Here is a 27535-nt window from a genome sequence, read left to right as displayed (position 1 = left end):
ACACCAGCCCCCCGGCCCAGCTCCAACACCAGCCCCCCCGCCCAGTGCCGATACCAGCCCCCCGGCCCAGCTCCAACACCAGCCCCCCGGCCCAGCTCCAACACCAACCCCCCGGCCCAGTGCCGATACCAGCCCCCCGGCCCAGTGCCGACACCAGCACACGGGACAGACAGGACACGGCACCCCAGGGGACCCCCAACCACCGGTCCGATGGAGACACTGAGGCTGTGTCACAGCTTTCTCCCCCACCCCCCGACCATCGCAGAGACACCCGCCTCGGTTGGGTACATTAGTGATGAGGCTTCTGGGACAGTAACTGGTGAGCACCACACAGTCCCTCCGGTACAGCAGGTGGGGTAGGAGCAGCCGAGGGGCTGGACGGTGGGAGGGCAGCCCAGCCCCGGCAAACACCTGCCGCCCAGACGGGATCCGGGTCCCTGGAGTTCCCCCGCCCACCCATAGACCCGATGCAGTCGGGGACCCTGGGGCGGCTGGTTTCCAGCAGCTGCAGATGCAGCAGGAAATGGTGCCAAGTGCCACACAGGCCAACACCGCACGGGTGGCACCCGCGGTGGAGACAATGGTGGCGACGGTGTCGGCCATGGGACTGAGCCTGCAAGGCCTGGGGCTATCCGGGAATGCGGCCATCCGTGGCCCGGGACAGGGCTGCCACCACACAGGAAGCCATGGACCCGAGCCGGCTGAACATCACAGAGGCCCTCAACAACCTCACCCAATCCCAGCAGACCATGGCCCAGTCTCTGCAGGCCATGGCCCAGTCCCATCAGGCCACGGCTCAGTCCCAGCAGGCCATGGCCCAGTCCCATCAGGCCACGGCCCAGTCCCAGCAGGCCATGGCCCAGTCTCAGCAGGCAATGGCCCAGTCTCTGCAGGCAGTGGCCCAGTCTCTGCAGACCATGGCCCAGTCTCTGCAGGCCATGGCCCAGTCCCATCAGGCCACGGCTCAGTCCCAGCAGGCCATGGCCCAGTCCCAGCAGGCCACGGCCCAGTCCCAGCAGGCCATGGCCCAGTCCCAGCAGGCCACGGCCCAGTGCCAGCAGGCCATGGCCCAGTCTCAGCAGGCAATGGCCCAGTCTCTGCAGGCAGTGGCCCAGTCTCTGCAGACCATGGCCCAGTCTCTGCAGGCCACGGCCCAGTCCCATCAGGCCACGGCTCAGTCCCAGCAGGCCATGGCCCAGTCTCTGCAGGCAGTGGCCCAGTCTCTGCAGGCCATGGCCCAGTCTCAGCAGGCCAAGGCGCAGTCCCAGCAGGCCATGGCCCAGTCTCTGCAGGCCATGGCCCAGTCTCTGCAGGCCATGGCCCAGTCCCAGCAGTCCATGTCCCAGTCTCTGCAGGCCATGGCCCAGTCCCAGCAGGCCATGGCCCAGTCTCTGCAGGCAGTGGCCCAGTCTCTGCAGGCCATGGCCCAGTCCCAGCAGGCCAAGGCGCAGTCCCAGCAGGCCATGGCCCAGTCCCATCAGGCCACGGCTCAGTCCCAGCAGGCCATGGCCCAGTCTCTGCAGGCCATGGCCCAGTCTCTGCAGGCAGTGGCCCAGTCTCTGCAGGCCATGGCCCAGTCTCTGCAGGCAGTGGCCCAGTCTCTGCAGGCCATGGCCCAGTCTCAGCAGGCCAAGGCGCAGTCCCAGCAGGCCATGGCCCAGTCTCAGCAGGCCAAGGCGCAGTCCCAGCAGGCCATGGCCCAGTCTCTGCAGGCCATGGCCCAGTCTCTGCAGGCCATGGCCCAGTCTCTGCAGGCCATGGCCCAGTCCCAGCAGTCCATGGCCCAGTCTCTGCAGGCCATGGCCCAGTCCCAGCAGGCCATGGCCCAGTCTCTGCAGGCAGTGGCCCAGTCTCTGCAGGCCATGGCCCAGTCCCAGCAGGCCAAGGCCCAGTCCCAGCAGGCCATGGCCCAGTCCCTGCAGGCCATGGCCCAGTCCCAGCAGGCCATGGCCCAGTCTCAGCAGGCATTGGCCCAGTCCCAGCAGGCCATGGCACAGTCCCAGCAGTCCATGGCCCAGTCTCTGCAGGCCATGGCCCAGTCCCAGCAGGCCATGGCCCTGTCCCAGCAGGCCAATCCGCAGTCCCAGCAGGCAATGACCCAGTCCCAGCAGGCCATGGCCCAGTCCCTGCAGGCCATGGCACAGTCCCAGCAGGCCATGGCCCAGTCCCAGCAGGCCATGGCCCAGTCCCAGCAGGCTGAGGCCCAGTCCCAGCAGGCCATGGCCCAGTCCCAGCAGGCGATGGCCCAGTCCCAGCAGGCCATTGCTCTGTCCCAGCAGGCCAAGGCCCAGTCCCAGCAGGCCATGGCCCAGTCCCCGCAGGCCATGGCCCAGTCCCAGCAGGCCAAGGCCCAGTCCCAGCAGGCCAAGGCCCAGTCCCAGCAGGCCAAGGCCCAGTCCCAGCAGGCCATGGCCCAGTCCCAGCAGGCTATCGATGACAGCATCAGCGCCATTGACCGGATGATGGATGGTGTTGTACAGAGCCAGACACGGTTGGCGCACTCCCTGAGCTCCATGGCCGTGAACGTCCAGACCCTGGTCGATGCCAGCGTGGGGCCTCCAGCACTGGCAGTGCCAGGTGATGCCGGTGCCCCAGGTGCTGGATCCGCCCGCACCCCCATCCCAGGGAGAGCCGCGGGGCCACCGGGTACCACAGGGAGGAGGGGGGGGGGGTGGGGGGGGAGTGATGGGGCCCGTCCTGGGTCCCCCTGCAGGGGGGGTCCCGGAACCCCACGTCACTTTTGCCTCCCCCTCCCGCCCCTGGTGGGCAGCGGGCAGAACAGGGTGGCACCGCACCATCCAGGCCGGGCCGCCCCAGGAAGCGGCTGCCGACAGGGACCCCAGTCACAGGGCAGGAATCACAGGAGTCCACCTCCAGTTCTGCTGTACCGTCTGGGGGACACACAGACGTAGTGATAGGGCCCGTGAGGCCAGACAGGTAAACACGGATGAGTGAGGTGACAGGGTTGCAGGGCACAGATTAGTTAGATGGGCATGGGCACATGTACAGGACGTCTGTTATTAAACACATTCCACACCTGTGCAAACTGCCTTTGTACTCTGTGTGTGCGGGGGTGGGGCGGGGACTGTGTGCCAGTGTGTGTGAGGGGTGGGCTCCGGTGTGTGTGACCCACAAGTCTTTCGGGATTTGTGGGAGGAAACCGGAGCTCCCGGAGGAAACCCACACAGCCATGGGGAGAACGTGCAGACTCCGCACAGACAGTGACCCAAGCCGGGAATCGAACCTGGGAACCTGGCGCTGTGAAGCAAGAGTGCTACCCACTGTGCTAACATGCCGCCCTCAGCTCCATCAGTTTGCTCAGTAAAACTTCCCTAGTGATCGCAATTCACCAAGTTCCCCTCTCCCTCCCACCTCCTGATTCACGGGTATAACTGGAATGTTTTTTGTATCTAGAAGCAAAATGTTTGTTCATTTCATCCATCGTTTCCTTATTATTAATTTTTTGTCATGTGTCCCTCAGTATTCAGGACCCAACCCCATTGCTCTGTGATCTGGGGACCTCCGGAGGAGACCGAGATGGATCATCCACTCGGCACTTCTGGCTGAAGATTGTTGTCTTGTCTTCTGGGCTCCTGCATCATTGAGGAGGGGATATTTGTGGAGCCTCCTCCTCCAGTCAGTTGTTTAATTGCCCACCACCATTCACGGCTGGATGTGGCAGGATTGCGGAGTTTGGGGCAGCACGGTGGCACAGTGGTTAGCATTGCTGCCTACGGTGCTGAGGACCCGGGTTCTAATCCCGGCCCTGGGTCACTGTCCGTGTGGAGTTTACACATTCTCCCCGTGTCTGCGTGGGTTTCACCCCCACAACCCAAAGATGTGCAGGTTAGGTGGATTGGCCAGGCTAAATTGCCCCTTAATTGGAAAATTAAGAAAATAAAAGTTAAAAAAAGGATTGCGGAGTTTAGAGTTGACCATTGGTTGTGGAATCGCTGAGCTCTGTCTATTACTTGCTGCTTAGGCTGTTTGGCACACAGGTAGCCCTGTGTTGTAGCTTCACCAGGTTGACACCTCAGTTTTCAGTCTGCCTGATGTTGCTCCTGGCATGCTCTCCTGCACTCTTCATTGAACCAGAGTTGGTCCCCTGGCTGGGTGGGAATGGGAGATTGGGGGATATACCGGGACATGAGGTTACAGGTTGTGGTTGAGTATAATTCTGCTGCTGTTTAGAATTTAGAACAGTACAGCACAGAACAGGCCCTTCGGCCCTCAATGTTGTGCCGAGCAATGATCACCCTACTCAAACCTTCGTATCCACCCTATACCCGTAACCCAACAACCCCTCCCTTAACCTTACTTTTTAGGACACTACGGGCAATTTAGCATGGCCAATCCACCTAACCCGCACATCTTTGGACTGTGGGAGGAAACCGGAGCACCCGGAGGAAACCCACGCACACACGGGGAGGACGTGCAGACTCCGCACAGACAGTGACCCAGCCGGGAACCGAACCTGGGACCCTGGAGCTGTGAAGCATTGATGCTAACCACCATGCTACCATGCTGCCCGCTGTTGATGGCCCACAGCGGCCATGGATGTCATGAGTTGCTACATCTGTTCAAAGCCTATCCCATTGAGCACGGTGATAGTACCGCACAACACGATGGGGGGTATCCTCAATGTGAAGACGGGACTTTGTCTCCACAAGGACTGTGCCGTGGTCTCGCCTACCGATGGGACAGGCGCATTCTCTTGATGTTAGAAAATGAACGGGTGTTAATGTAAGCCTACTTGTGACACTAATAAAGATTCTTATTATAATCTTGCATCGTGGTATAGCACCGGTCCCGCCATTCATCCCAGCATTTTCCAACTCTTTGGTAAAGTTATCCATTTAATTTAATCCCCACTGCTGGGAAAGGAAAATGTCACATTGGACTCGAGACGATAGCTCTGGTTCTCTCTCCACAGATGCTGTCAGGCCAGCTAAGGTTTCCCAGGACTTCCGGTTTTATTACAGAGAATGAGACCTCAGAGGCCATTCTGGCCTGTGCTGGCCCTCGGGAATATCTGTCCAATTGAATACCCCCACCCCCACCCACAGCCCCCCCTCTACCCACCCACCCCCACCCACCCCCACCCACCCACAGTCCCACCCACCCACAGCCCCCCCTACCCACCCACCCCCACCCACCCACAGCCCTGTAGTTTCTCCCCCTACAGATACATTCTGCAATTTGATTTTGAAAGTTCCTCTTGAATCTGCTTCACAGACACTTCAGGCAACACCTTCCTGATCACAGCAACTCACTGAGTAAATATTCTCATCCCCTCCACTGGTTTCCCCGACCATCTTCAATCTGGGTCCCCAGCCTCCTGTCACACAGTCAGAAGCCGTTTTGATTTTAACCCTCTTGATTCCGGTAACTTTCTCTGCTGAAGGGCGAATCGTCCCAGGTTTTCCCATCTCCGCTTACTCAATCCATCAGTACATTGGCTGTCTTTGTACAATTACAATTCTACCACCCAGATCCCCAGTACACAAGCTGTGCCCAGCGTACACTCCAATTCTATCCTTTACTCTCATTCTAAAACTTCATTCTAACTCTTTTAAACTCTCTAACAATGTTCTTATTCAATTACTTACAGATTTAGTGATCTTTAGGACCTCATATTAAGTTTATCTTCTCTGTCCACCTTGCTATAAATGTAACATTATATTCTACAGTCCCTCCTTCCTTCCCTACGTACGGTATGCATTGTTTGTACAGCATGAAAGAAACAATACTTTTCACTGTAAACTAATACATGTGACAATAATATAATAATAAAGGGCCAGCATGGCGGCGCAGTGGTTAGCATTGCTGCCTCACGGCGCTGAGGACCCGGGTTCGAATCCCGGCTCTGGGTCACTGTCCGTGTGGAGTTTGCACATTCTCCCCGTGTCTGCGTGGGTTTTACCCCCACAACCCAAAGACGTGCAGAGTAGGTGGATTGGCCACGCTAAATTGCCCCTTAATTGGGAAAAATAATTGGGTACTCTAAATTTTAGGGCAGCACGGTAGCATTGTGGCTAGCACAATTGCTTCACAGCTCCAGGGTCCCAGGTTCGATTCTGGCTTGGGTCACTGTCTGTGCGAAGTCTGCACATCCTCCCAGTGTTTCCTCCGGGTGCTCCGGTTTCCTCCCACAGTCCAAAGATGTGCAGGTTAGGTGGATTGGCCGTGATAAATTGCCCTTAGTGTCCAAAATTGCCCTTAATGTTGGGTGGGGTTACTGGGTTATGGGGATAGGGTGGAGATATGGGCTTGGGTAGGGTGCTCTTTCCAAGGGCCGGTGCAGACTCGATGGGCCGAATGGCCTCCTTCTGCACTGTCAATTCTATGATAATCTATGAATAAAATTAAATAAAATCAACCCAAGCTTCATGTCAAACAATTACTGTGTCTCAACTTTCTTTACTCAATCTTTGAACATGTTGCCCACACCATTCGCCCTCGAGAGAAAGGAGCCTCACCTTCGATAGCTGTTCGACACACCAGGTGTGTGTAGGAGAAGTACAGAGTGGAGTTCAACATGAAATAGGATTCAATGATCTTCCGGGCTTTCTCACTGACATCATAGAATAATGTGGCTCTGTGCAATGGGATTCGGCCCTCATACCCATACTGAAAAAGAGGAGTGGAATGGTTAGGGGGAAGACAACCTGGACTCAGTGAGTATGAGTTGATTGTTGACTTGCATGGACAGATCATCACAGGTCGGCGCAACATCGAGGGCCGAAGGGCCCGTACTGCGCTGTAATGTTCTATGTCCTAATAATAATAATCACTTATTGTCACGAGTAGGCTTCAATGAAGTTACTGTGAAAAGCCCCTAGTCGGCACATTCCGGTGCCTGTTCAGGGAGGCCGGGACAGGAATTGAACCCGCGCTGCTGGCCTTGTTCTGCATTACAAGCCAGCTGTTTAGCCCACTGTGCTAAACCAGCCCCTATCCAAAAATGTTCTAATCAGCTTTTTCCCTTCCCTGAATGGATGTAAAGCTGCACTTCCATTGGTCTCAGTTAGAGAGGGAAGGCAGCCAGGCCCCCAGCTGCTAATTGAGAATCAGTGTTGGCATGGGGACAGAGTGGAATTGTGGGTACGATATACCTGACCCCATGGCTGACGCTCACTGTCCAGACTCAGACAGAAACACTGGCCATCGAGTCAATGAGCTTGGGAGAGGGCGGAGGCAATGGGAGAAGGAAAATCCAGCCTTCAATCATCAGCTAAACGTGTGGGCAGACCAGAACAGTGCAGATGCTTGAGGCTACGCGAGGGTTCTGGCTGCTGTTCTTCCTGCTCTTACTGTACCTGACAATCACACTTCCCCACAGAAGATCAGGAATATCAAAGTAAAGATGGGTGTGAAGCATAATGGGCGGAATTCTCCGCTCCCCACGCGGCATGGGAGAATCGCGGGAGGGCCTCCCGACATTTTTTACTCCCCCCTGGCGCCCCCAGCGATTCTCCCCCCGGCTCGTAAAAATCGCCACTCGTCGTGAACGGTGATTCTCCGAGCCCGATGGGCCGAGCGGCCGGCCCTTCACGCCCGTTTCACCATGGCAGCAACCACACCTGGTTGCTGCATTCGTCAAACGGGCGGCAGATGCCCGTTTGGGGCATCTAGGGGCCCGATTGGGACGGGAGCACCACCACTGTGCTCGGGAGGGGACAGGCCCGCGATCGGTGCCCACCGATCGTCGGGCCAGCGTCCAAAACGGACGCACTCTTTCCCCTCCGCCGCCCGGCAAGATCAAGCCGCCACGTCTTGCCGGGCGGCGGAGGAGAAAGACGGCCACCGCGCATGCGTGGTTCGTGCCGTATGCGCGATGAAGTCATCCGCGCATGCACGGGTTGGAACCGGCAACCCGCGCATGCGCGGATGACCTCACAAAAGCGCCGTTTTGCGCGTCATTTCCGGCACGACGAGGTCGCGGCCGGGAAAGACGGAGGCCCCGCTCCTAGCCCCCTGGGTGGGGGTTAATTAGGTGCGGGGAGCGGGCTCCGAGGCTGTCGTGAACCTCGGCCAATTTCACAATGGCCATCCCAATTTTTATCGGGAGCGGAGAATACCGCCCATGGTCTCTGTATGTTTTATCGAGAGCGGAGAATACCGCCCAGGGTTTCTGTATGTTTTATCGGGAGCGGAGAATACCGCCCAGGGTCTCTGTATGTTTTATCGGGAGCGGAGAATACCGCCCAGGGTCTCTGTATGTTTTATCGGGAGCGGAGAATACCGCCCAGGGTCTCTGTATGTTTTATCGGGAGCGGAGAATACCGCCCAGGGTCTCTGTATGTTTTATCGGGAGCGGAGAATACCGCCCAGGGTCTCTGTATGTTTTACTACATTGATTTATGGATGTGGGCATCACTGGTAAAGTTAACATCTATTCCTCATCCCTAGTTGCTGCTGGAGAAGGTGGTCCCCTTCTACAGCAACACCCACATTGCTGTTAGGGACGGAGGTCCAGGATTTTGATTCAGTGGCATTCAAGGAACGTCGATAAGTAAGTTACATTTGAGCCACACAAGTGCCAGGCAATGACCATCTCCTACAAGAGAGAATCTAACCATCTCCCCTTGGTTCAATGGCATTACCATCGCTGAATCCCCCACAATCAACATCCTGGGGGTTACCATTGATCAGAAACTGAACTGGACCCAGCCACATTAATACTGTGGCTACCAGGGCAGGTCAAAGGCTAGGAATCCAAGGGCGAGTAATTCACCTCCTGAACACTCCCCCCTCCCCCCGGGGCCCCCAACCTATCCCCACTACAAGGCACAAGTCAGGAGTGTGATGGAATACTCTCCACTTGCCTGGATGAGCGCAGCTCCAACACTCAACAAGCTCAACACCATCCAGGACAAAGAAGCCCTGCTTGATTGGCGACCCTTCCACAAACATTCAAACCCTCCACCACCGACGCACAGTGGCAGCCGTGTGTACCATCTACAAGATTCACTGCAGTAACTCACCAAGGATCCTTAGTCAGCACCTTCCAAACTCACAACCTCCAAGTCAGTCAGCACCCTGACCTGGAAATATATCACCGTTCCTTCTCTGTTACTGGGTCAACCCAGTGGGAACCCTTCCCTAACAGCACAGTGGGTGTACCTACACCTCAGGGACTGCAGCGGTTCAAGAAGAGAGCTCACCACCACCTTGTGATGGGCAACTAGGGGTGGGCAATAAATGCTGGCCTAACCAATGACACCCCCATCCAGTCAATGAATTTTAAACATTTCCAAGTCAGGGTGGGGAGTGACTTGGAGGGGAACCTCCAGGTGATGAGGTTCCCAGGTATCTGCTGTCTTTGTCCTTCTAGATGGTAGTGGTCGTGGGTTTGAAAGGTGCTGTCGAAGAAACCGAGTTGTGGGCAGTCCATAATATTCAGTCACCATTAAAGCTTTGTATACAGTCGCTCCTTCAAAACGTTCATTGGGTGTGTGTGGTGACGTCTTGCCTCTGTAGCCGTCCCCTGCCATGGTGATGGACTGGAAAACACGAGACAAAGGGTCAGAAACCAGATTCCTCGTGGTAAAACGGCAGATGGGAAACACCAACAAACCACTTTGGCACTTACGCTGGCTAACTGGTACAGCTCGCCACACTCCCGTGTGGTGATGACGTGATCGAGGAGCACTCGCTGGCTTCCGTTCAGTTGATGCGAGTCGTGGATAAGTTTCACCTGGTCATAGAGTAAAGGTCCTCCTGGAGAGAGAGAGAGAGAGAGGAAGAGCTCACAGTGAGGGCAATAAACAGGCTGGACTGGACAACTGCTCAGCCCATCGGCCAATCCCAGGTGGAGCTGACCCAGCCCATCGGCCAATCCCAGGTGGAGCTGACCCAGCCCATCGGCCAATCCCAGGTGGAGCTGACCCAGCCCATCGGCCAATCGCAGGTGGAGCTGACCCAGCCCATCGGCCAATCCCAGGTGGAGCTGACCCAACCCAGCGGCCAATCCCAGGTGGAGCTGACCCAGCCCATCGGCCAATCCCAGGTGGAGCTGACCCAGCCCATCGGCCAAATACAAGGAGGGGTAGGTGGAGATTGAGGGTTAGAGGAAGTGAGGGTAGGTGGGGTTGAGGGGTATGAGGAGGAGGGGTAGGTGGGGTTGAGGGGTATGAGGAGGAGGGGTAGGTGGAGATTGAGGGTTAGAGGAAGTGAGGGTAGGTGGGGTTGAGGGGTATGAGGAGGAGGGGTAGGTGGTGATTGAGGGTTAGAGGAAGTGAGGGTAGGTGGGGTTGAGGGGCATGAGGAGGAGGGGTAGGTAGTGATTGAGGGTTAGAGAAAGTGAGGGTAGGTGGGGTTGAGGGGTATGAGGAGGAGGGGTAGGTGGTGATTGAGGGTTAGAGGAAGTGAGGGTAGGTGGGGTTGAGGGGCATGAGGAGGAGGGGTAGGTGGTGATTGAGGGTTAGAGGAAGTGAGGGTAGGTGGGGTTGAGGGGTATGAGGAGGAGGGGTAGGTGGTGATTGAGGGTTAGAGGAAGTGAGGGTAGGTGGGGTTGAGGGGTATGAGGAGGAGGGGTAGGTGGTGATTGAGGGTTAGAGGAAGTGAGGGTAGGTGGGGTTGAGGGGTATGAGGAGGAGGGGTAGGTGGTGATTGAGGGTTAGAGGAAGTGAGGGTAGGTGGGGTTGACGGGTATGAGGAGGAGGCGTAGGTGGTGATTGAGGGTTAGAGGAAGTGAGGGTAGGTGGGGTTGAGGGTATGAGGAGGAGGGGTAGGTGGTGATTGAGGGTTAGAGGAAGTGAGGGTACGTGGGGTTGAGGGGTATGAGGAGGAGGGGTAGGTGGGGTTGAGGGGTAGGGGAAGTGAGGGTAGGTGGGGTTGAGGGTATGAGGAGGAGGGGTAGGTGGTGATTGAGGGTTAGAGGGAGAGAGGGTAGGTGGGGTTGAGGGGTATGAGGAGGAGGGGTAGGTGGGGTTGAGGGGTATGAGGAGGAGGGGTAGGTGGTGATTGAGGGGTATGAGGAGGAGTGTAGATAGGGATTGAGGGGTAGGAGGAGGATGTGGTAGTTCCAGCAGCACTCCGGGGGGGGGGGGGTGGTCCAGTCGCACAGGGGGGTTTACAAAGGAAGAGGCTGGTGTACAGACAGACACCGGATTGGTCTGATCTCTGCTCCCAGGGCCTCATGCTTACACACTATTGGCCAAAATTCATGCGCTCCCACGTGATTGGCCCCAAGCCGGTCACATGGACCATGAGGGCCGCCCCCTTAAAGGGGCCACACTACCACATCCCACCCCCCTTTAAGTCAATTATTACACTTTACACAATAACTATGAACAGGTTCTATATAAATGCTAAAGACATCAGAGGAGAGAGAGTTCCAACACAGTCAGTTCGGGCCCTCTGAGTGCTTCCAGGATCTCCTCAGTCTTCCCACTGACTCCCAGACTCTGAGGTTGTCAGCACAGGCGCCAATTCACGACACCCCGTCTGCTGGGTCGGGTAACTGGCCTCATCGCCTCCCAGCTGGCGAGGCTGAGTCCGGGAGGTCACAGCTCCCTCTAGTCCGGGTCATCCGCAGGAGTGTGCCGAAAGGGTGATGGGACCCCCAAACCGCTCCATTGAAGATCAATATGTTTTTTGACAGTTCTGTCATTTATTCTCACCATGTGTGTTTCCTCCGGGTGCTCCGGTTTCCTCCCACAGTCCAAAGATGTGCAGGTTAGGTGGATTGGATGGTGTAGGTTAGGTGGATTGGATGGTGCAGGTTAGGTGGATTGGATGGTGCAGGTTAGGTGGATTGGATGTGATCAATTGCCCCTTAGCATCCTGCAGTTAGATGGGTGTTACAGGACAGGGTGCTTTTTCAAAGGGTCAGTGCCGACCCGATGGGCTGAATAGCCTTGTTCTGCACTGTAGGGATTCTATGATCTGGATTCCATGATGACATGGGCCCCGGAACAGGACTCAATGCTTCAGCTAACCCGAGCGACTCAAGGGCAAAATCTCAAAGTAAGCCGGGCTCTCCCACCTGCGATTAGCTGCTGCCTCTCTGTGTAGATTCTCTGGGAGGCCGGACCTGCCTCCACCCCTCCCCACCAAGCCACCAAATCCAAACAGGTTCTGAGACGGCGACCCATCAGTAACTGGCAGGTGCGGTCCCTATGGTGGTCTAGGGGGTTGTGTTGTATGAGAACAGAATATTAGCAAACCGCTGACACAGGGGTCTGTCTGATCAAGGCCCTGTCTGGCCCTCTCAGCCAACCGATTGGGCGCAGGGTGGTATGGGGCAGTCCCACAGTGGCGAACGCCATTCATCTGAACAAAGTGTTGGAAGATGTCCCTGTAAAAGGTGTGACATTGTCGGTTATAATGGAGTCTGGCAGTTCCTTGATGGCAAACACTCGGTGTAATGTGTCCACCGTAGCCATCGAGGACGTGGTCCCCACATCCTGCAGAGACAGACGCTTGGGAGTGAACATCACCCAAAATCCTGCATCCTGCCCAAGGAAGAGCCCACGTAGTCACCATGGAGCCAGATCCTGGTCCCAGGCCTAGGGGTGGAGGCTGGTCAATGGAGGTAGTGATTGACAGGATGGACATTGCTGTATCATTTCGTCAATGGCTTCATCAATTCCTGGCCTCCATGTGGGCATCTGCAGCTCCTGTGAGAGAGCCCCCCTGGCTGGGGGTGGGACAATGGCTCGTCAGTCCCACAGGACCACCCCATCCAGAGAAGGTGTTGGGCTAGTATGGGGACCAGTGATTGGTTCCGGGACAGTCACATGGGCAGCCTGGGCCACACCCTTAAAGGAGCCGTGCTACCTCAGCGAAGGGGGTGGGGGGGGGGGAGGAGGGGGGGGGGGTGTTGATCTACAACAAAGAGGAACATGTTCTTTAGTGTCTAAAACCTCCCTGAAAGGGATCTCCAATCAATACTCGGCCATCACTGAACTCAGTGTCGTACCTTCTTGCAGATCTCGGTCAATTTTCTTCCTTGTCTTTTTCTTCTGACTGATCAGCATCTCCGGCTGTTTCAGAGTTTCCTCCTGACCCAGGAATCTCTTCTCCCTAGAAACACAGCGGAGTTAGACACCTAATCAAAGCAGCCTTTAAACATCACTCCTCAGTCATAATAAAGTCAAAAACTACACCTCACTCAGTAGACAGGTTACACCAGTCCTCAGGAACGCAGCACACTCCGGAACACTCACACTCTGGAACACAGCACACTCCGGAACACTCACACTCTGGAACACAGCACACTCCGGAACACACGCTCTGGAACACAGCACACTCTGGAACACAGCACATTCACAGAACACTCTGGAACACAGCACACACAGCACACTCTGAAACACAGCACACACTGGAACACAGCACATTCTGGAACACAGCACACTCACAGCACATTCTGGAACACAGCACAGTCTGGAACACAGCACAGTCTGGAACACAGCACACTCACAGCGCACTCTGGAGCACAGCACACTCTGGAACACACCACATTCACAGCACACTCTGGAACACAGCACACTCACAGCACATTCTGGAACACAGCACACACTGGAACACAGCACATTCTGGAACACAGCACACTCACAGCACATTCTGGAACACAGCACAGTCTGGAACACAGCACAGTCTGGAACACAGCACACTCACAGCGCACTCTGGAGCACAGCACACTCTGGAACACACCACATTCACAGCACACTCTGGAACACAGCACACTCACAGCACATTCTGGAACACAGCACACTTCAGAACACATCACACTCACAGCACACTCTGGAACACAGCACACTCACTGCACACTCTGGAACACAGCACACTCCGGAACACAGCACATTCTGGAACACAGCAAACTCCGGAACACAGCACACTCACAGCACATTCTGGAACACAGCAAACTCCGGAACACAGCACACTCACAGCACACTCTGGAACGCAGCAAACACAGCACACTCTGGAACACAAACACACACTGGAACACAGCACATTTCGGAACACAGCACAGTCTGGAACACAGCACAGTCTGGAACACAGCACATTCCGGAACACAGCACACTCACAGCGCACTCTGGAACACAGCACATTCTGGAACACAGCACATTCTGGAACACAGCACAGTCTGGAACACAGCACACTCACAGCACATTCTGGAACACAGCACACTCACAGCACACCCTTGAACATAGTGCACTGCGGGACGCGGCGCACTCCGGGACGCGGCGCACTCCGGGACGCGGCGCACTCCGGGACGCGGCGCACTCCGGGACGCGGGGCACTCCGGGACGCGGCGCACTCCGGGACGCGGCGCACTCCGGGACGCGGCGCACTCCGGGACGCGGCGCACTCCGGAACACTCTGGAACACTGCGCACTCCAGAAAACAGCGCACTCTAGAACACAGCGCACTCACAGCGCACTCCGGGGCGCGGCGCACTCCGGGACGCGGCGCACTCCGGGACGCGGCGCACTCCGGGACGCGCCGCACTCCGGGACGCGCCGCACTCCGGGACGCGCCGCACTCCGGGACGCGCCGCACTCCGGGACGCGCCGCACTCCGGGACGCGCCGCACTCCGGGACGCGCCGCACTCCGGGACGCGGCGCACTCCGGGACGCGGCGCACTCCGGGACGCGGCGCACTCCGGGACGCGGCGCACTCCGGGACGCGGCGCACTCCGGGACGCGGCGCACTCCGGGACGCGGCGCACTCCGGGACGCGGCGCACTCCGGGACGCGGCGCACTCCGGGACGCGGCGCACCCCGGGACGCGGCGCACTCCGGGACGCGGCGCACTCCGGGACGCGGCGCACTCCGGGACACGGCGCACTCCGGGACACTGCGCACTCCGGGACACAGCGCACTCCGGGACACAGCGCACTCCGGGACACAGCGCACTCCGGGACACAGCGCACTCCGGGACACAGCGCACTCCGGGACACTGCGCACTCCGGGACACAGCGCACTCTGGGACACAGCGCACTCTGGGACACAGCGCACTCTGGGACACAGCGCACTCTGGGACACAGCGCACTCTGGGACACAGCGCACTCTGGGACACAGCGCACTCCGGGACACAGCGCACTCTGGGACACAGCGCACTCTGGGACACAGTGCACTCTGGGACACAGAGCACTCTGGGATACAGCGCACTCTGGGGCATTCCGGAACACAGCGCACTCCGGAACACAGCACACTCTGGAACACAGCGCACTCACGGCACACTCTGGAACACTGCGCACTCCAGAAAAAAGCGCACTCTAGAACACAGCGCACTCACAGCGCACTCCGGGACACAGCGCACTCTGGGACACAGCGCACTCTGGGACACAGCGCACTCTGGGACACAGCGCACTCTGGGACACAGCGCACTCTGGGACACAGCGCACTCTGGGACACAGCGCACTCCGGGACACAGCGCACTCTGGGACACAGCGCACTCTGGGACACAGCGCACTCTGGGACACAGCGCACTCTGGGACACAGTGCACTCTGGGACACAGAGCACTCTGGGATACAGCGCACTCTGGGGCATTCCGGAACACAGCGCACTCCGGAACACAGCACACTCTGGAACACAGCGCACTCACGGCACACTCTGGAACACTGCGCACTCCAGAAAAAAGCGCACTCTAGAACACAGCGCACTCACAGCGCACTCCGCGACACGGCGCACTCTGGGACGCAGCGCACTCTGGGACGCAGTGCACTCTGGGACGCAGCGCACTCCGGGACGCACCGCACTCCGGGACACACCGCACTCCGGGACACACCGCACTCCGGGACACACCGCACTCCGGGACGCGGCGCACTCCGGGACGCGGCGCACTCCGGGACGCGGCGCACTCCGGGACGCGGCGCACTCCGGGACGCGGCGCACTCCGGGACGCGGCGCACTCCGGGACGCGGCGCACTCCGGGACACGGCGCACTCCGGGACACGGCGCACTCCGGGACACGGCGCACTCCGGGACACGGCGCACTCCGGGACACGGCGCACTCCGGGACACGGCGCACTCCGGGACACGGCGCACTCCGGGACACGGCGCACTCCGGGAAACGGCGCACTCCGGGACACGGCGCACTCCGGGACACGGCGCACTCCGGGACACAGCGCACTCCGGGACACAGCGCACTCCGGGACACAGCGCACTCCGGGACACAGCGCACTCCGGGACACAGCGCACTCCGGGACACAGCGCACTCTGGGACACAGCGCACTCACAGCGCACTCCGGGGCACAGCGCACTCTGGGACACAGCACACTCTGGGACACAGCGCACTCACGGTGCACTCCGGGACACAGCGCTCTCTGGGGCACGGCGCACTCCGGGACACAGCGCACTCCGGGACACAGCACACTCCGGGACACGGCGCACTCCGGGACACGGCGCACTCCGGGACACGGCGCACTCCGGGACACGGCGCACTCCGGGACACGGCGCACTCCGGGACACGGCGCACTCCGGGACACGGCGCACTCCGGGACACGGCGCACTCCGGGACGCGGCGCACTCCGGGACGCGGCGCACTCCGGGACGCGGCGCACTCCGGGACGCGGCGCACTCCGGGACGCGGCGCACTCCGGGACGCGGCGCACTCACGGCACACTCTGGAACACTGCGGACTCCAGAAAACAGCGCGCTCTAGAACACAGCGCACTCACAGCGCACTCCGGGACGCAGCGCACTCTGGGACACAGTGCACTCCGGAACACAGCGCACTCTGGGACACAGTGCACTCTGGGACACAGCGCACTCTGGGACACAGCGCCCTCTGGGACACAGCGCCCTCTGGGACACAGTGCACTCCGAGACACAGCACATTCCAGAACACAGCACACTCTGGGACACAGTGCACTCCAGAACACAGCGCACTCCGGAACACAGCACACTCTGGAACACAGTGCACTCCAGAACACAGCGCACTCCGGAACACAGCACACTCCGGGACACAGCGCACTCTGGGACACAGCGCACTCTGGGACACAGCGCACTCTGGGACACAGCGCACTCCGGAACACAGCGCACTCTGGAACACAGCGCACTCCGGGACACAGCGCACTCTGGGACACAGCGCACTCTGGGACACAGCGCACTCTGGGACACAGTGCACTTCGGGACACAGCACATTCCGGAACACAGCACATTTCGGAACACAGCACACTCTGGAACACAGCACATTCCGGAACACAGCACATTCCGGAACACAGCACACTCACAGCACATTCTGGAACACAGCACAGTCTGGAACACAGCACACTCACAGCACACTCTGGAACACAGCACACTCACAGCACATTCTGGAACACAGCACACTCCGGAACACAGCACACTCGCAGCACATTCTGGAACACAGCACACTCCGGAACACAGCACACTCTGGAATACAGCACACTCACTGCACACTCTGGAACACAGCGCACTCCGGAACACAGCACACTCACAGCACTTTCTGGAACACAGCACACTCCGGAACGCAGCACACTCCGGAATACAGCACACTCACATCACATTCTGGAACACAGCACACTCTGGAACACAGCACACTCACAGCACATTCTGGGACACAGCACACTCTGAGACACAACTCACTCCAGAACACAGTGCACTGACGGCACACTCTGGAACACATTGCACTCCAGAGCACAGCGCACTCACGGCACACTCTGGCACACAGCACACTCCAGAACACAGCACACTCCGCGACACAGCACACTCTGGAAAACAGCGCACTCCGGAACACAGCGCACTCCGGAACACAGCGCACTCCGGTACACAGCGCACTCCGGTACACAGCGCACTCCGGTACACAGCGCACTCCGGTACACAGCGCAGCCACGACACAGCGCACTCGCGGCACAGAGCACTCACAGCACACTCTGGAACACAGCACACTCCGGCGGAACACAGCGCACTCCGGAACACAGCGCACTCCGGAACACAGTGCACTCCGTGACACAGCGCACTTAGCGACACAGCGCAGCCACGACACAGCGCACTCGCAGCACACTCTGGAACACAGCACACTCCGGAACACAGCACACTCTGGAACACAGTGCACTCACAGCACACCCTAGAACATTGCGCACTCTGGAACACAGTGCACTCCGGAACACAGTGCACTCCGGAACACAGTGCGCTCCAGAACACGGCACAGTCTGGAACATGGCACAGTCTGGAACACAGCACACTCCGGAACCCACCGCAGTCCGAAACACGGCACACTCCGGAACACAGCGCAGTACAGAACACGGCACACTCCGGAACCCAGCGCAGTCCGAATCATGGCACACTCCGGGACACAGCGCACTCACAGCACACTCCAGAACACGGCACACTACCATGATAAATACCAGGAGCTGGATTCTCCGCTCCGCCGCGCCACATTGCTGTTTGACCCTAGCCGGCGGGATGCTCCGTTACGCCAGCCGGTCAATGGGGTTTCCCATTGGGGGGCAGCCCCACGCCGTCGGGAAACCCCCTGGGCTGCTGGCATAACGGAGCATCCCACCCCGGAGACAGGGATAGCTTTAGTTGTCATCATCAACAGCTTTAATGCATTGAAGGGGTCACAAGGTTCCTTCAATGATAAGCAATCAAACCAAGTTTCACACCAAGAATATTGAGCACATTAGACACGTGATACGGCAGATTTTAAGGATTGGCTCAAAGGTGGAGACCCAGGTGGCTGAATAAACAAACATCAACAGTGGAGCAAAGAAAATGGAGATGTGCAGAAGGTCAGTTCTGGGGGAGCGTGCAGAGAGCCAGAATGTTAAGGGACTAGGATGACACGGAGGCACAGTGGTTAGCACTGTTACCTCACTGCGCCAGGGACTCGGGTACAATTCCAGCCTTGGATGACTGTACGGAGTCTGCACGTTCTCCCCTTATCTGCGTGGGTTTCCGCCGGGTGCTCCGGTTTCCTCCCACAGTCCAAAGATGTGCAGGTTGGGTGGGGTAACGGGGATAGGGTGGGGGAGGCCTGGGTAAAGTGCTCTTTAGGGGGTTGGTGCAGACTAGATGGGCTGAATGGCCTCCTTCTGCATTGTAGGGATTATTTGGGATGTTAACCGATTAAATAGATAAATCTGAGCAGGGAGTAGAAAACTCACAATCAGCAGAACTTCACAGAAACCTCGGAAAGCTGCAGCCTAATTCTTCGTCACATTTCAGCTGAAAATCTACCATCTGGGATTGTGGGAGATCTAAACCGGCTCCAGAACATCTGCAGTAATGACGATATGTTTATCAAACAATTTTCAGGGAATATTTGGAGTTTGTCACCTGTGATTTTCCGAGATAGCCCCAGGTCCAGATCCGGTCCAGTTCAGCTACAAACACAGAGACAAAAACCTGAACATGAATCCTGATCACCGAAACGTTATTCCCGTTTTACATTCAATGTTCAATCGGTCAGTATCTTTGTCCCAAAGGCATTGTTTTTAGGACAGTATATTGTCTGATATCGTGTTTGGGTGGGCGGAGAAGGTCCCGCGGGTCGGAATGGGAGGGGGCGGGGGGGAGGGGGCTTTGCTCAATTTGATAAATGATTGGGCGGTGAATATTGCTATGGAGGGGAAGTTGGCTGTAGAGCTGAGGCCGGTCTGGGGTCAGGTTGAGGCAGCGTCACGTCGGGGAACGAGTTTGAAAGTGTTGTTGTTGTCACCTCTGCCGTTCTCTGCACCCAGGTACTCCGCAGTCCAGTGGTGGTGTTGGCGTCAAAGGTGTGGGGTCAGTGAAGGCAGCATTTTGGGCAGATAGAGCACGAGGTTAGATACAGAGTAAAGCCCCCTCTACACTGTCCCCATCAAACACTCCCAGGACAGGTACATCACGGGGTTAGATACAGAGTAAAGCTCCCTCTACACTGTCCCCATCAAACACTCCCAGGACCGGTACTGCACGGGGTTAGATACAGAGTAAAGCTCCCTCTACACTGTCCCCACCAAACACTCCCAGGACAGGTCCAGCACGGGGTTAGATACAGAGTAAAGCTCCCTCTACACTGTCCCCATCAAACACTCCCAGGACAGGTACAGCACGGGGTTAGATACAGAGTAAAGCTCCCTCTACACTGTCCCCATCAAACACTCTCAGGACAGGTAGAGCACGGGGTTAGATACAGAGTAAAGCTCCCTCTACACTGTCCCCATCAAATACTCCCAGGCCAGGTACAGCACGGGGTTAGATACAGAGTAAAGCTCCCTCTACACTGTCCCCATCAAACACTCCCAGGCCAGATACAGCACGGAGTTAGATACAGAGTAAAGCTCCCTCTACACTGTCCCCACCAAACACTCCCAGGACAGGTACAGCACGGGGTTAGATACAGAGTAAAGCTCCCTCTACACTGTCTCCATCTAACACTCCCAGGACAGGTACAGCACGGGGTTAGATACAGAGTAAAGCTCCCTCTACACTGTCCCCATCAAACACTCCCAGGACAGGGACAGCACGGGGTTAGATACAGAGTAAAGCTCCCTCTACACTGTCCCCATCAAACACTCCCAGGACAGGTACAGCACGGGGTTAGATACAGAGTAAAGCTCCCTCTACACTGTCCCCATCAAACACTCCCAGGCCAGGTACAGCACGGAGTTAGATACAGAGTAAAGCTCCCTCTACACTGTCCCCACCAAACACTCCCAGGACAGGTACAGCACGGGGTTAGATACAGAGTAAAGCTCCCTCTACACTGTCTCCATCTAACACTCCCAGGACAGGTACAGCACGGGGTTAGATACAGAGTAAAGCTCCCTCTACACTGTCCCCATCAAACACTCCCAGGACAGGGACAGCACGGGGTTAGATACAGAGTAAAGCTCCCTCTACACAGTCCCCATCAAACACTCCCAGGACAGGTACAGCACGGGGTTAGATACAGAGTAAAGCTCCCTCTACACTGACCCCATCAAACACTCCCAGGACAGGTACAGCACGGGGTTAGATACAGAGTAAAGCTCCCTCTACACTGACCCCATCAAACACTCCCAGGACAGGGACAGCACGGGGTTAGGTACAGAGTAAAGCTCCCTCTGCACTGACCACATTAAATACTCTCAGGGTAGTAAAGGAAGGTCTGAATGTAGCTGATGTGACAATCACGTTTCTGGGTTCTCTTAGACACTACGATGTGCAAAGGCCAGAATTGGGGGAAATGGGGAGTTACCGACAGCTGTATGTCTGGGGCAGCGCGGTAGCACAGTGGTTAGCACTGCTGCTTCGCAGCACCAGGGTCCCAGGTTCAGTTCCCGGCTGGGTCACTGTCTGTGCGGAGTCTGCACATTCTCCCAGTGTCTGCGTGGGTTTCCTCCGGGTGCTCCGGGTTCCTCCCACAGTCCAAAGATGTGCCGGGGATGTTTTGGAAATGAAGTCGTGTCTGATTTGTCAATTAGGCAAAGATGGAGGATTCTATCAGCAATGTGTGGTGTTGTCAATGATTCCAGCAGATCCCCTTGTGTACTGAGGGTCAGGTCATTCCTTCTGTCTGTATTAATCAACAATGAGCTTTTCCCCAGAGTTAACCTTTATCATCTCTTTTAGAAGAAATTTTAGAACAGTACAGCACAGAACAGGCCCTTCGGCCCTCGATGTTGTGCCGAGCAATGATCACCCTACTCAAACCCACGTATCCACCCTATACCCGTAACCCAACAACCCCCCCCTTAACCTTACTTTTTAGGACACTAAGGGCAATTTAGCCTGGCCAATCCACCTAACCTGCACATCTTTGGACTGTGGGAGGAAACCGGAGCACCCGGAGGAAACCCACGCACACACGGGGAGGACGTGCAGACTCCACACAGACAGTGACCCAGCCGGGAATCGAACCTGGGACCCTGGAGCTGTGAAGCATTTATGCTAACCACCATGCTACCGTGCTGCCCCTCTTCTTTCTGATCGCGGCCCCAAGCCAGGAACAAACCCAGGCCCAGTCCACAACCACATGTTGCTGTGGAATTCTCCCCATGGGGCCTGGGAATGGGTGAAGCCAGGAGCTGGTTACAAAGGGCAGAACGGGTCAATAGTCAGCCCGACAGCACTTCCACAACCTCTTCCAAATTCTTCCACTCTCTCCGCCATCCATCAGCTTGCCCCGCCCAGTAACCACAGCAATGTCACCCTGGAGACAATACTCCGTGTCCAAGTCCAGGTCAGTTTGTTTCAGCCCCCGGACATGCTTTCTCCCTCGGTGACCTCTCCTATCTGTTTGGGGACAGCCAGAGGTGTGGCCATTGTTGCTTCAGTAGCCAATGCTGGGCCCACCCCTGGGAGCCAATCATCGCTCAGATAAAATACCAAAAAACTGAATTCCATTGAAAACACCTGATTGTAATAGAGGAGCGGAGGCAAGGAATCCTCCAGAATTCTATTCTTGCTCAAACTCAAAGCCACAGAAACCACGCCCACAGAGAACAACCTCAGATTGACCATCGTCCGACGGCCAGCAACTTTGCATGGACCAAACTCATCAGGTGATGATCTCAGCTGCTGCTGACTCCCATTGAAGCAAATCATTCTCAATGTCTCCCTTTCCCAAGATTCAGAAAGGTTGCATTTCCATGTCATCACCACAAGATGGCAGCAACGTCTAGCAAATACTAAAATGCAAAAAGAGACAACTGGTAACGGAAACCAAATCCTTCCTGTGTCAGTCACACACCCAGAAATAGATAAAAGCATAGATTAAAGGAAATAGATAAAAGATAGGCTTTGACAACGAGTCACCGGACTTGAAACGTTAGCTCTTTTCTCTCCCTGCAGATGCTGCCAGACTTGATGAGATTTTCCAGCATTTTCCCTTTCGACCCAGAAATAGAATTCCCCAAACATTCCCAGGACAGGTACAGCACGGGGTTAGATACAGAGTAAGCTCCCTCTACACTGTCCCCATCAAACACTCCCAGGACAGGTACAGCACGGGGTTAGATACAGAGTAAAGCTCCCTCTACACTGTCCCCATCAAACACTCCCAGGACAGGTGCAGCACGGGGTTAGATACAGAGTAAAGCTCCCTCTACACTGTCCACATCAAACACTCCCAGGGCAGGTACAGCACGGGGTTAGATACAGAGTAAAGCTCCCTCTACACTGTCCCCATCAAACACTCCCAGGACAGGTACAGCACAGGGTTAGATACAGAGTAAAGCTCCCTCTACACTGTCCCCATCAAACACTCCCAGGACAGGTACAGCACGGGGTTAGATACAGAGTAAAGCTCCCTCTACACTGTCCCCATCAAACACTCCCAGGACAGGTACAGCACGGGGTTAGATACAGAGTAAAGCTCCCTCTACACTGTCCCCATCAAACACTCTCAGGACAGGTACAGCACGGGGTTAGATACAGAGTAAAGCTCCCTCTACACTGTCCCCATCAAACACTCCCAGGACAGGTACAGCACGGGGTTAGATACAGAGTAAAGCTCCCCCTACACTGTCCCCATCAAACACTCCCAGGACAGGTACAGCATGGGGTTAGATACAGAGTAAAGCTCCCTCTACACAGCCCCCATCAAACACTCCCAGGACAGGTACAGCACGGGGTTAGATACAGAGTAAAGCTCCCTCTACACTGTCCCCATCAAACACTCTCAGGACAGGTACAGCACGGGGTTAGATACAGAGTAAAGCTCCCCCTACACTGTCCCCATCAAACACTCCCAGGACAGGTACAGCATGGGGTTAGATACAGAGTAAAGCTCCCTCTACACAGCCCCCATCAAACACTCCCAGCACAGGTACAGCACGGGGTTAGATACAGAGTAAAGCTCCCTCTACACTGTCCCCATCAAACACTCTCAGGACAGGTACAGCACGGGGTTAGATACAGAGTAAAGCTCCCTCTACACTGCCCCCATCAAACACTCCCAGGACAGGTACAGCACGGGGTTAGATACAGAGTAAAGCTCCCTCAACACCGTCCTCATCAAACACTCCTTCAGAACACAGAAAAGTCCAGCACAGGAACAGTCCCTTCGGCCCTCCAAGCCTGCGCCGACCATGCTGCCCGTCTAAACTAAAATCTTCTACACTTCTGGGGTCCGTATCCCTCTATTCCCATCCTATTCATGTATTTGTCAAGATGCCCCTTAAACGTCACTATCGTCCCTGCTTCCACCACCTCCTCCGGCAGCGAGTTCCAGGCACCCACTACCCTCTGTGTAAAAAACTTGCCTCGTACATCTCCTCTAAACCTTGCCCCTCGCACCTTAAACCTATGCCCCCTAGTAATTGACCCCTCTACCCTTGGAAAAAGTCTCTGACTATCCACTCTGTCTATGCCCCTCATAATTTTGTCGACCTCTATCAGGTCGCCCCTCAACCTCCGTCGTTCCAGTGAGAACAAACCAAGTTTATTCAACCTCTCCTCATAGCTAATGCCCTCCATACCAGGCAACATCCTGGTAAATCTCTTCTGCACCCTCTCTAAAGCCTCCACATCCTTCTGGTAGTGTGGCGACCAGAATTGAACACTATACTCCAAGTGTGGCCTAACTAAGGTTCTATACAGCTGCAACATGACTTTCCAATTCTTACACTCAATGCCCCGGCCAATGAAGGCAAGCATGCCGTATGCCTTCTTGACTACCTTTTCCACCTGTGTTGCCCCTTTCAGTGACCTGTGGACCTGTACACCTAGATCTCTCTGACTGTCAATACTCTTGAGGGTTCTACCATTCGCTGTATATCCCCTACCTGCATTAGACCTTCCAAAATGCATTGCCTCACATTTGTCCGGATTAAACTCCATCTGCCATCTCTCCGCCCAAGTCTCCAAATGATCTAAATCCTGCTGTATCCTCTGACAGTCCTCATCGCTATCCGCAATTCCACCAACCTTTGTGTTGACTGCGGAGATGAGGAGGAGCGTTTTCCCTGCAGAGTGTAGTGGAGGCTGCGGGTCGGAATATAATCACGCTGAGTCCGATAGGTTATTAATGAGAAGGCAGTCGAAGGTCATGGGGGGGGCAGACAGGAAAGTGGAGTTAAGGCCACAATCGAGGCATGTTCTTATTGAAGATCAGCAAAGGTTCGAGGGGCTGAATGGCCTGTTCCTACTCCTATTTCTTACATTGCTATGTTCTAACGTTCCCTCTATCCTGTCTCATGAAGCACCCTGACAGCTGCCATGTCCCTGGCCGTGACAGAGGAGCGGACGGTGGGGAACGGTTCATCTGATTCTCTTCGATAGCGATGAAATCCACACTAGCTAGCCTCAGAGTTCATTCCCTTCCCCACCCAACAGGTCGATACTGACCGAGGAGAGGGGCAGTGAGAAACAACAGACATTCAAATGGTCTGTGTCTGTTAGAGGGGTCATTAGGAATACGTAGGTCAGGGGTCACAGTCCACCTCGCCCTATCACTTGCCAAGTGGCTGAAGATTAAAGCACTCACTGGATCCAGGTAGAAGTAGCCCAGATCATTGACTGATTGAAGAATCTCCTTCTCCACCTGATATCGCTCCATAAACCAAACAAGATCCTGGAACCAATACAAAGAAAATTCGTTAATCTACTTCCCCAAAAGAAACCACCCAATACTCGGTCAGGTTTTTTCACTCAGTGTTCTATTGACTTCACGTCAGAAGGTCATGGGTTCAAATACCACCCAAGAGTCTGGAGTACATCAACCAAACACTCCCAGTGCAGTACTGAGGGAGTGCCGTACTGTCAGAGGGTCAGTACTGAGGGAGTGCCGCACTGTCAGAGGGTCAGTACTGAGGGAGTGCCGTACTGTCAGAGGGTCAGTACTGAGGGAGTGCCGCACTGTCAGAGGGTCAGTACTGAGGGAGTGCTGCACTGTCAGAGGGTCAGTACTGAGGGAGTGCTGCACTGTCAGAGGGTCAGTACTGAGGGAGGGCCGCACTGTCAGAGGGTCAGTACTGAGGGAGTGCTGCACTGTCAGAGGGTCAGTACTGAGGGAGTGCTGCACTGCCAGAGGGTCAGTACTGAGGGAGTGCTGCACTGTCAGAGGGTCAGTACTGAGGGAGTGCCGCACTGTCAGAGGGTCAGTACTGAGGGAGTGCCGCACTGTCAGAGGGTCAGTACTGAGGGAGTGCCGCACTGTCAGAGGGTCAGTACTGAGGGAGTGCTGCACTGTCAGAGGGTCAGTACTGAGGGAGAGCCGCATTGTCAGAGGGTCAGTACTGAGGGAGTGCGCACTGTCAGAGGGTCAGTACTGAGGGAGCGCTGCACTGTCAGAGGGTCAGTACTGAGGGAGTGTCGCACTGTCAGAGGGTCAGTACTGAGGGAGTGCTGCACTGTCAGAGGGTCAGTACTGAGGGAGTGCTGCACTGTCAGAGGGTCAGTACTGAGGGAGCGCCGCACTGTCAGAGGGTCAGTACTGAGGGAGTGCCGCACTGTCAGATGGTCAGTACTGAGGGAGTGCCGCACTGTCAGAGGGTCAATACTGAGGGAGTGCTGCACTGTCAGAGGGTCAGTACTGAGGGAGTGCCGCACTGTCAGAGGGTCAGTACTGAGGGAGTGCCGCACTGTCAGATGGTCAGTACTGAGGGAGTGCCGCACTGTCAGAGGGTCAGTACTGAGGGAGTGCTGCACTGTCAGAGGGTCAGTACTGAGGGAGAGCCGCATTGTCAGAGGGTCAGTACTGAGGGAGTGCGCACTGTCAGAGGGTCAGTACTGAGGGAGCGCTGCACTGTCAGAGGGTCAGTACTGAGGGAGTGTCGCACTGTCAGAGGGTCAGTACTGAGGGAGTGCTGCACTGTCAGAGGGTCAGTACTGAGGGAGTGCTGCACTGTCAGAGGGTCAGTACTGAGGGAGCGCCGCACTGTCAGAGGGTCAGTACTGAGGGAGTGCCGCACTGTCAGATGGTCAGTACTGAGGGAGTGCCGCACTGTCAGAGGGTCAATACTGAGGGAGTGCTGCACTGTCAGAGGGTCAGTACTGAGGGAGTGCCGCACTGTCAGAGGGTCAGTACTGAGGGAGTGCCGCACTGTCAGATGGTCAGTACTGAGGGAGTGCCGCACCGTCAGAAGGTCAGTACTGAGGGAGTGCCGCGCTGTCAGATGGTCAGTACTGAGGGAGTGCCGCACTGTCAGATGGTCAGTACTGAGGGAGTGCCGCACTGTCAGATGGTCAGTACTGAGGGAGTGCCGCACTGTCAGAGGGTCGGTACTGAGGGAGTGCCGCACTGTCAGAGGGTCGGTACTGAGGGAGTGCTGCACTGTCAGAGGGTCAGTACTGAGGGAGTGCTGCACTGTCAGAGGGTCAGTGCTGAGGGAGTGCTGCACTGTCAGAGGGTCAGAACTGAGGGAGCGCCGCACTGTCAGAGGGTCAGTACTGAGGGAGTGCCGCACTGTCAGAGGGTCACTACTGAGGGAGTGCCGCACTGTCAGAGGGTCAGTACTGAGGGAGTGCCGCACTGTCAGAGGGTCAGTACTGAGGGAGTGCCGCACTGTCAGAGAGTCAGTACTGAGGGAGTGCTGCACTGTCAGAGGGTCAGTACTGAGGGAGTGCTGCACTGTCAGAGCGTCAGTACTGAGGAAGTGCCGCACTGTCAGAGGGTCAGTACTGAGGGAGTGCCGCACTGTCAGAACG

General features: G+C 56.5%; 1 protein-coding gene across 1 annotated transcript in view; it reads right to left on the bottom strand.

Annotated features, from left to right (window-relative positions):
- The window catches only part of p3h2 (prolyl 3-hydroxylase 2), a 226237-nt gene that overhangs the window by 42469 nt on the left and 156233 nt on the right, over nt 1-27535 (bottom strand). The window contains exons 6-11 of the mRNA XM_038816136.1: nt 25374-25460; nt 19259-19305; nt 12929-13032; nt 9596-9723; nt 9411-9506; nt 6480-6630 (exon numbers count right to left, since the gene is read on the bottom strand). Of these exons, the coding sequence (XP_038672064.1) occupies nt 6480-6630; nt 9411-9506; nt 9596-9723; nt 12929-13032; nt 19259-19305; nt 25374-25460 (613 nt within the window). The remainder of the gene's footprint in view (nt 1-6479; nt 6631-9410; nt 9507-9595; nt 9724-12928; nt 13033-19258; nt 19306-25373; nt 25461-27535) is intronic.

Source organism: Scyliorhinus canicula, chromosome 13 (assembly GCF_902713615.1).
Source record: "Scyliorhinus canicula chromosome 13, sScyCan1.1, whole genome shotgun sequence".
Lineage (NCBI taxonomy): Eukaryota > Metazoa > Chordata > Chondrichthyes > Carcharhiniformes > Scyliorhinidae > Scyliorhinus > Scyliorhinus canicula.
Note: the sequence above shows the minus strand (reverse complement) of the source record. Positions and strands in the feature narration are given on the sequence as shown.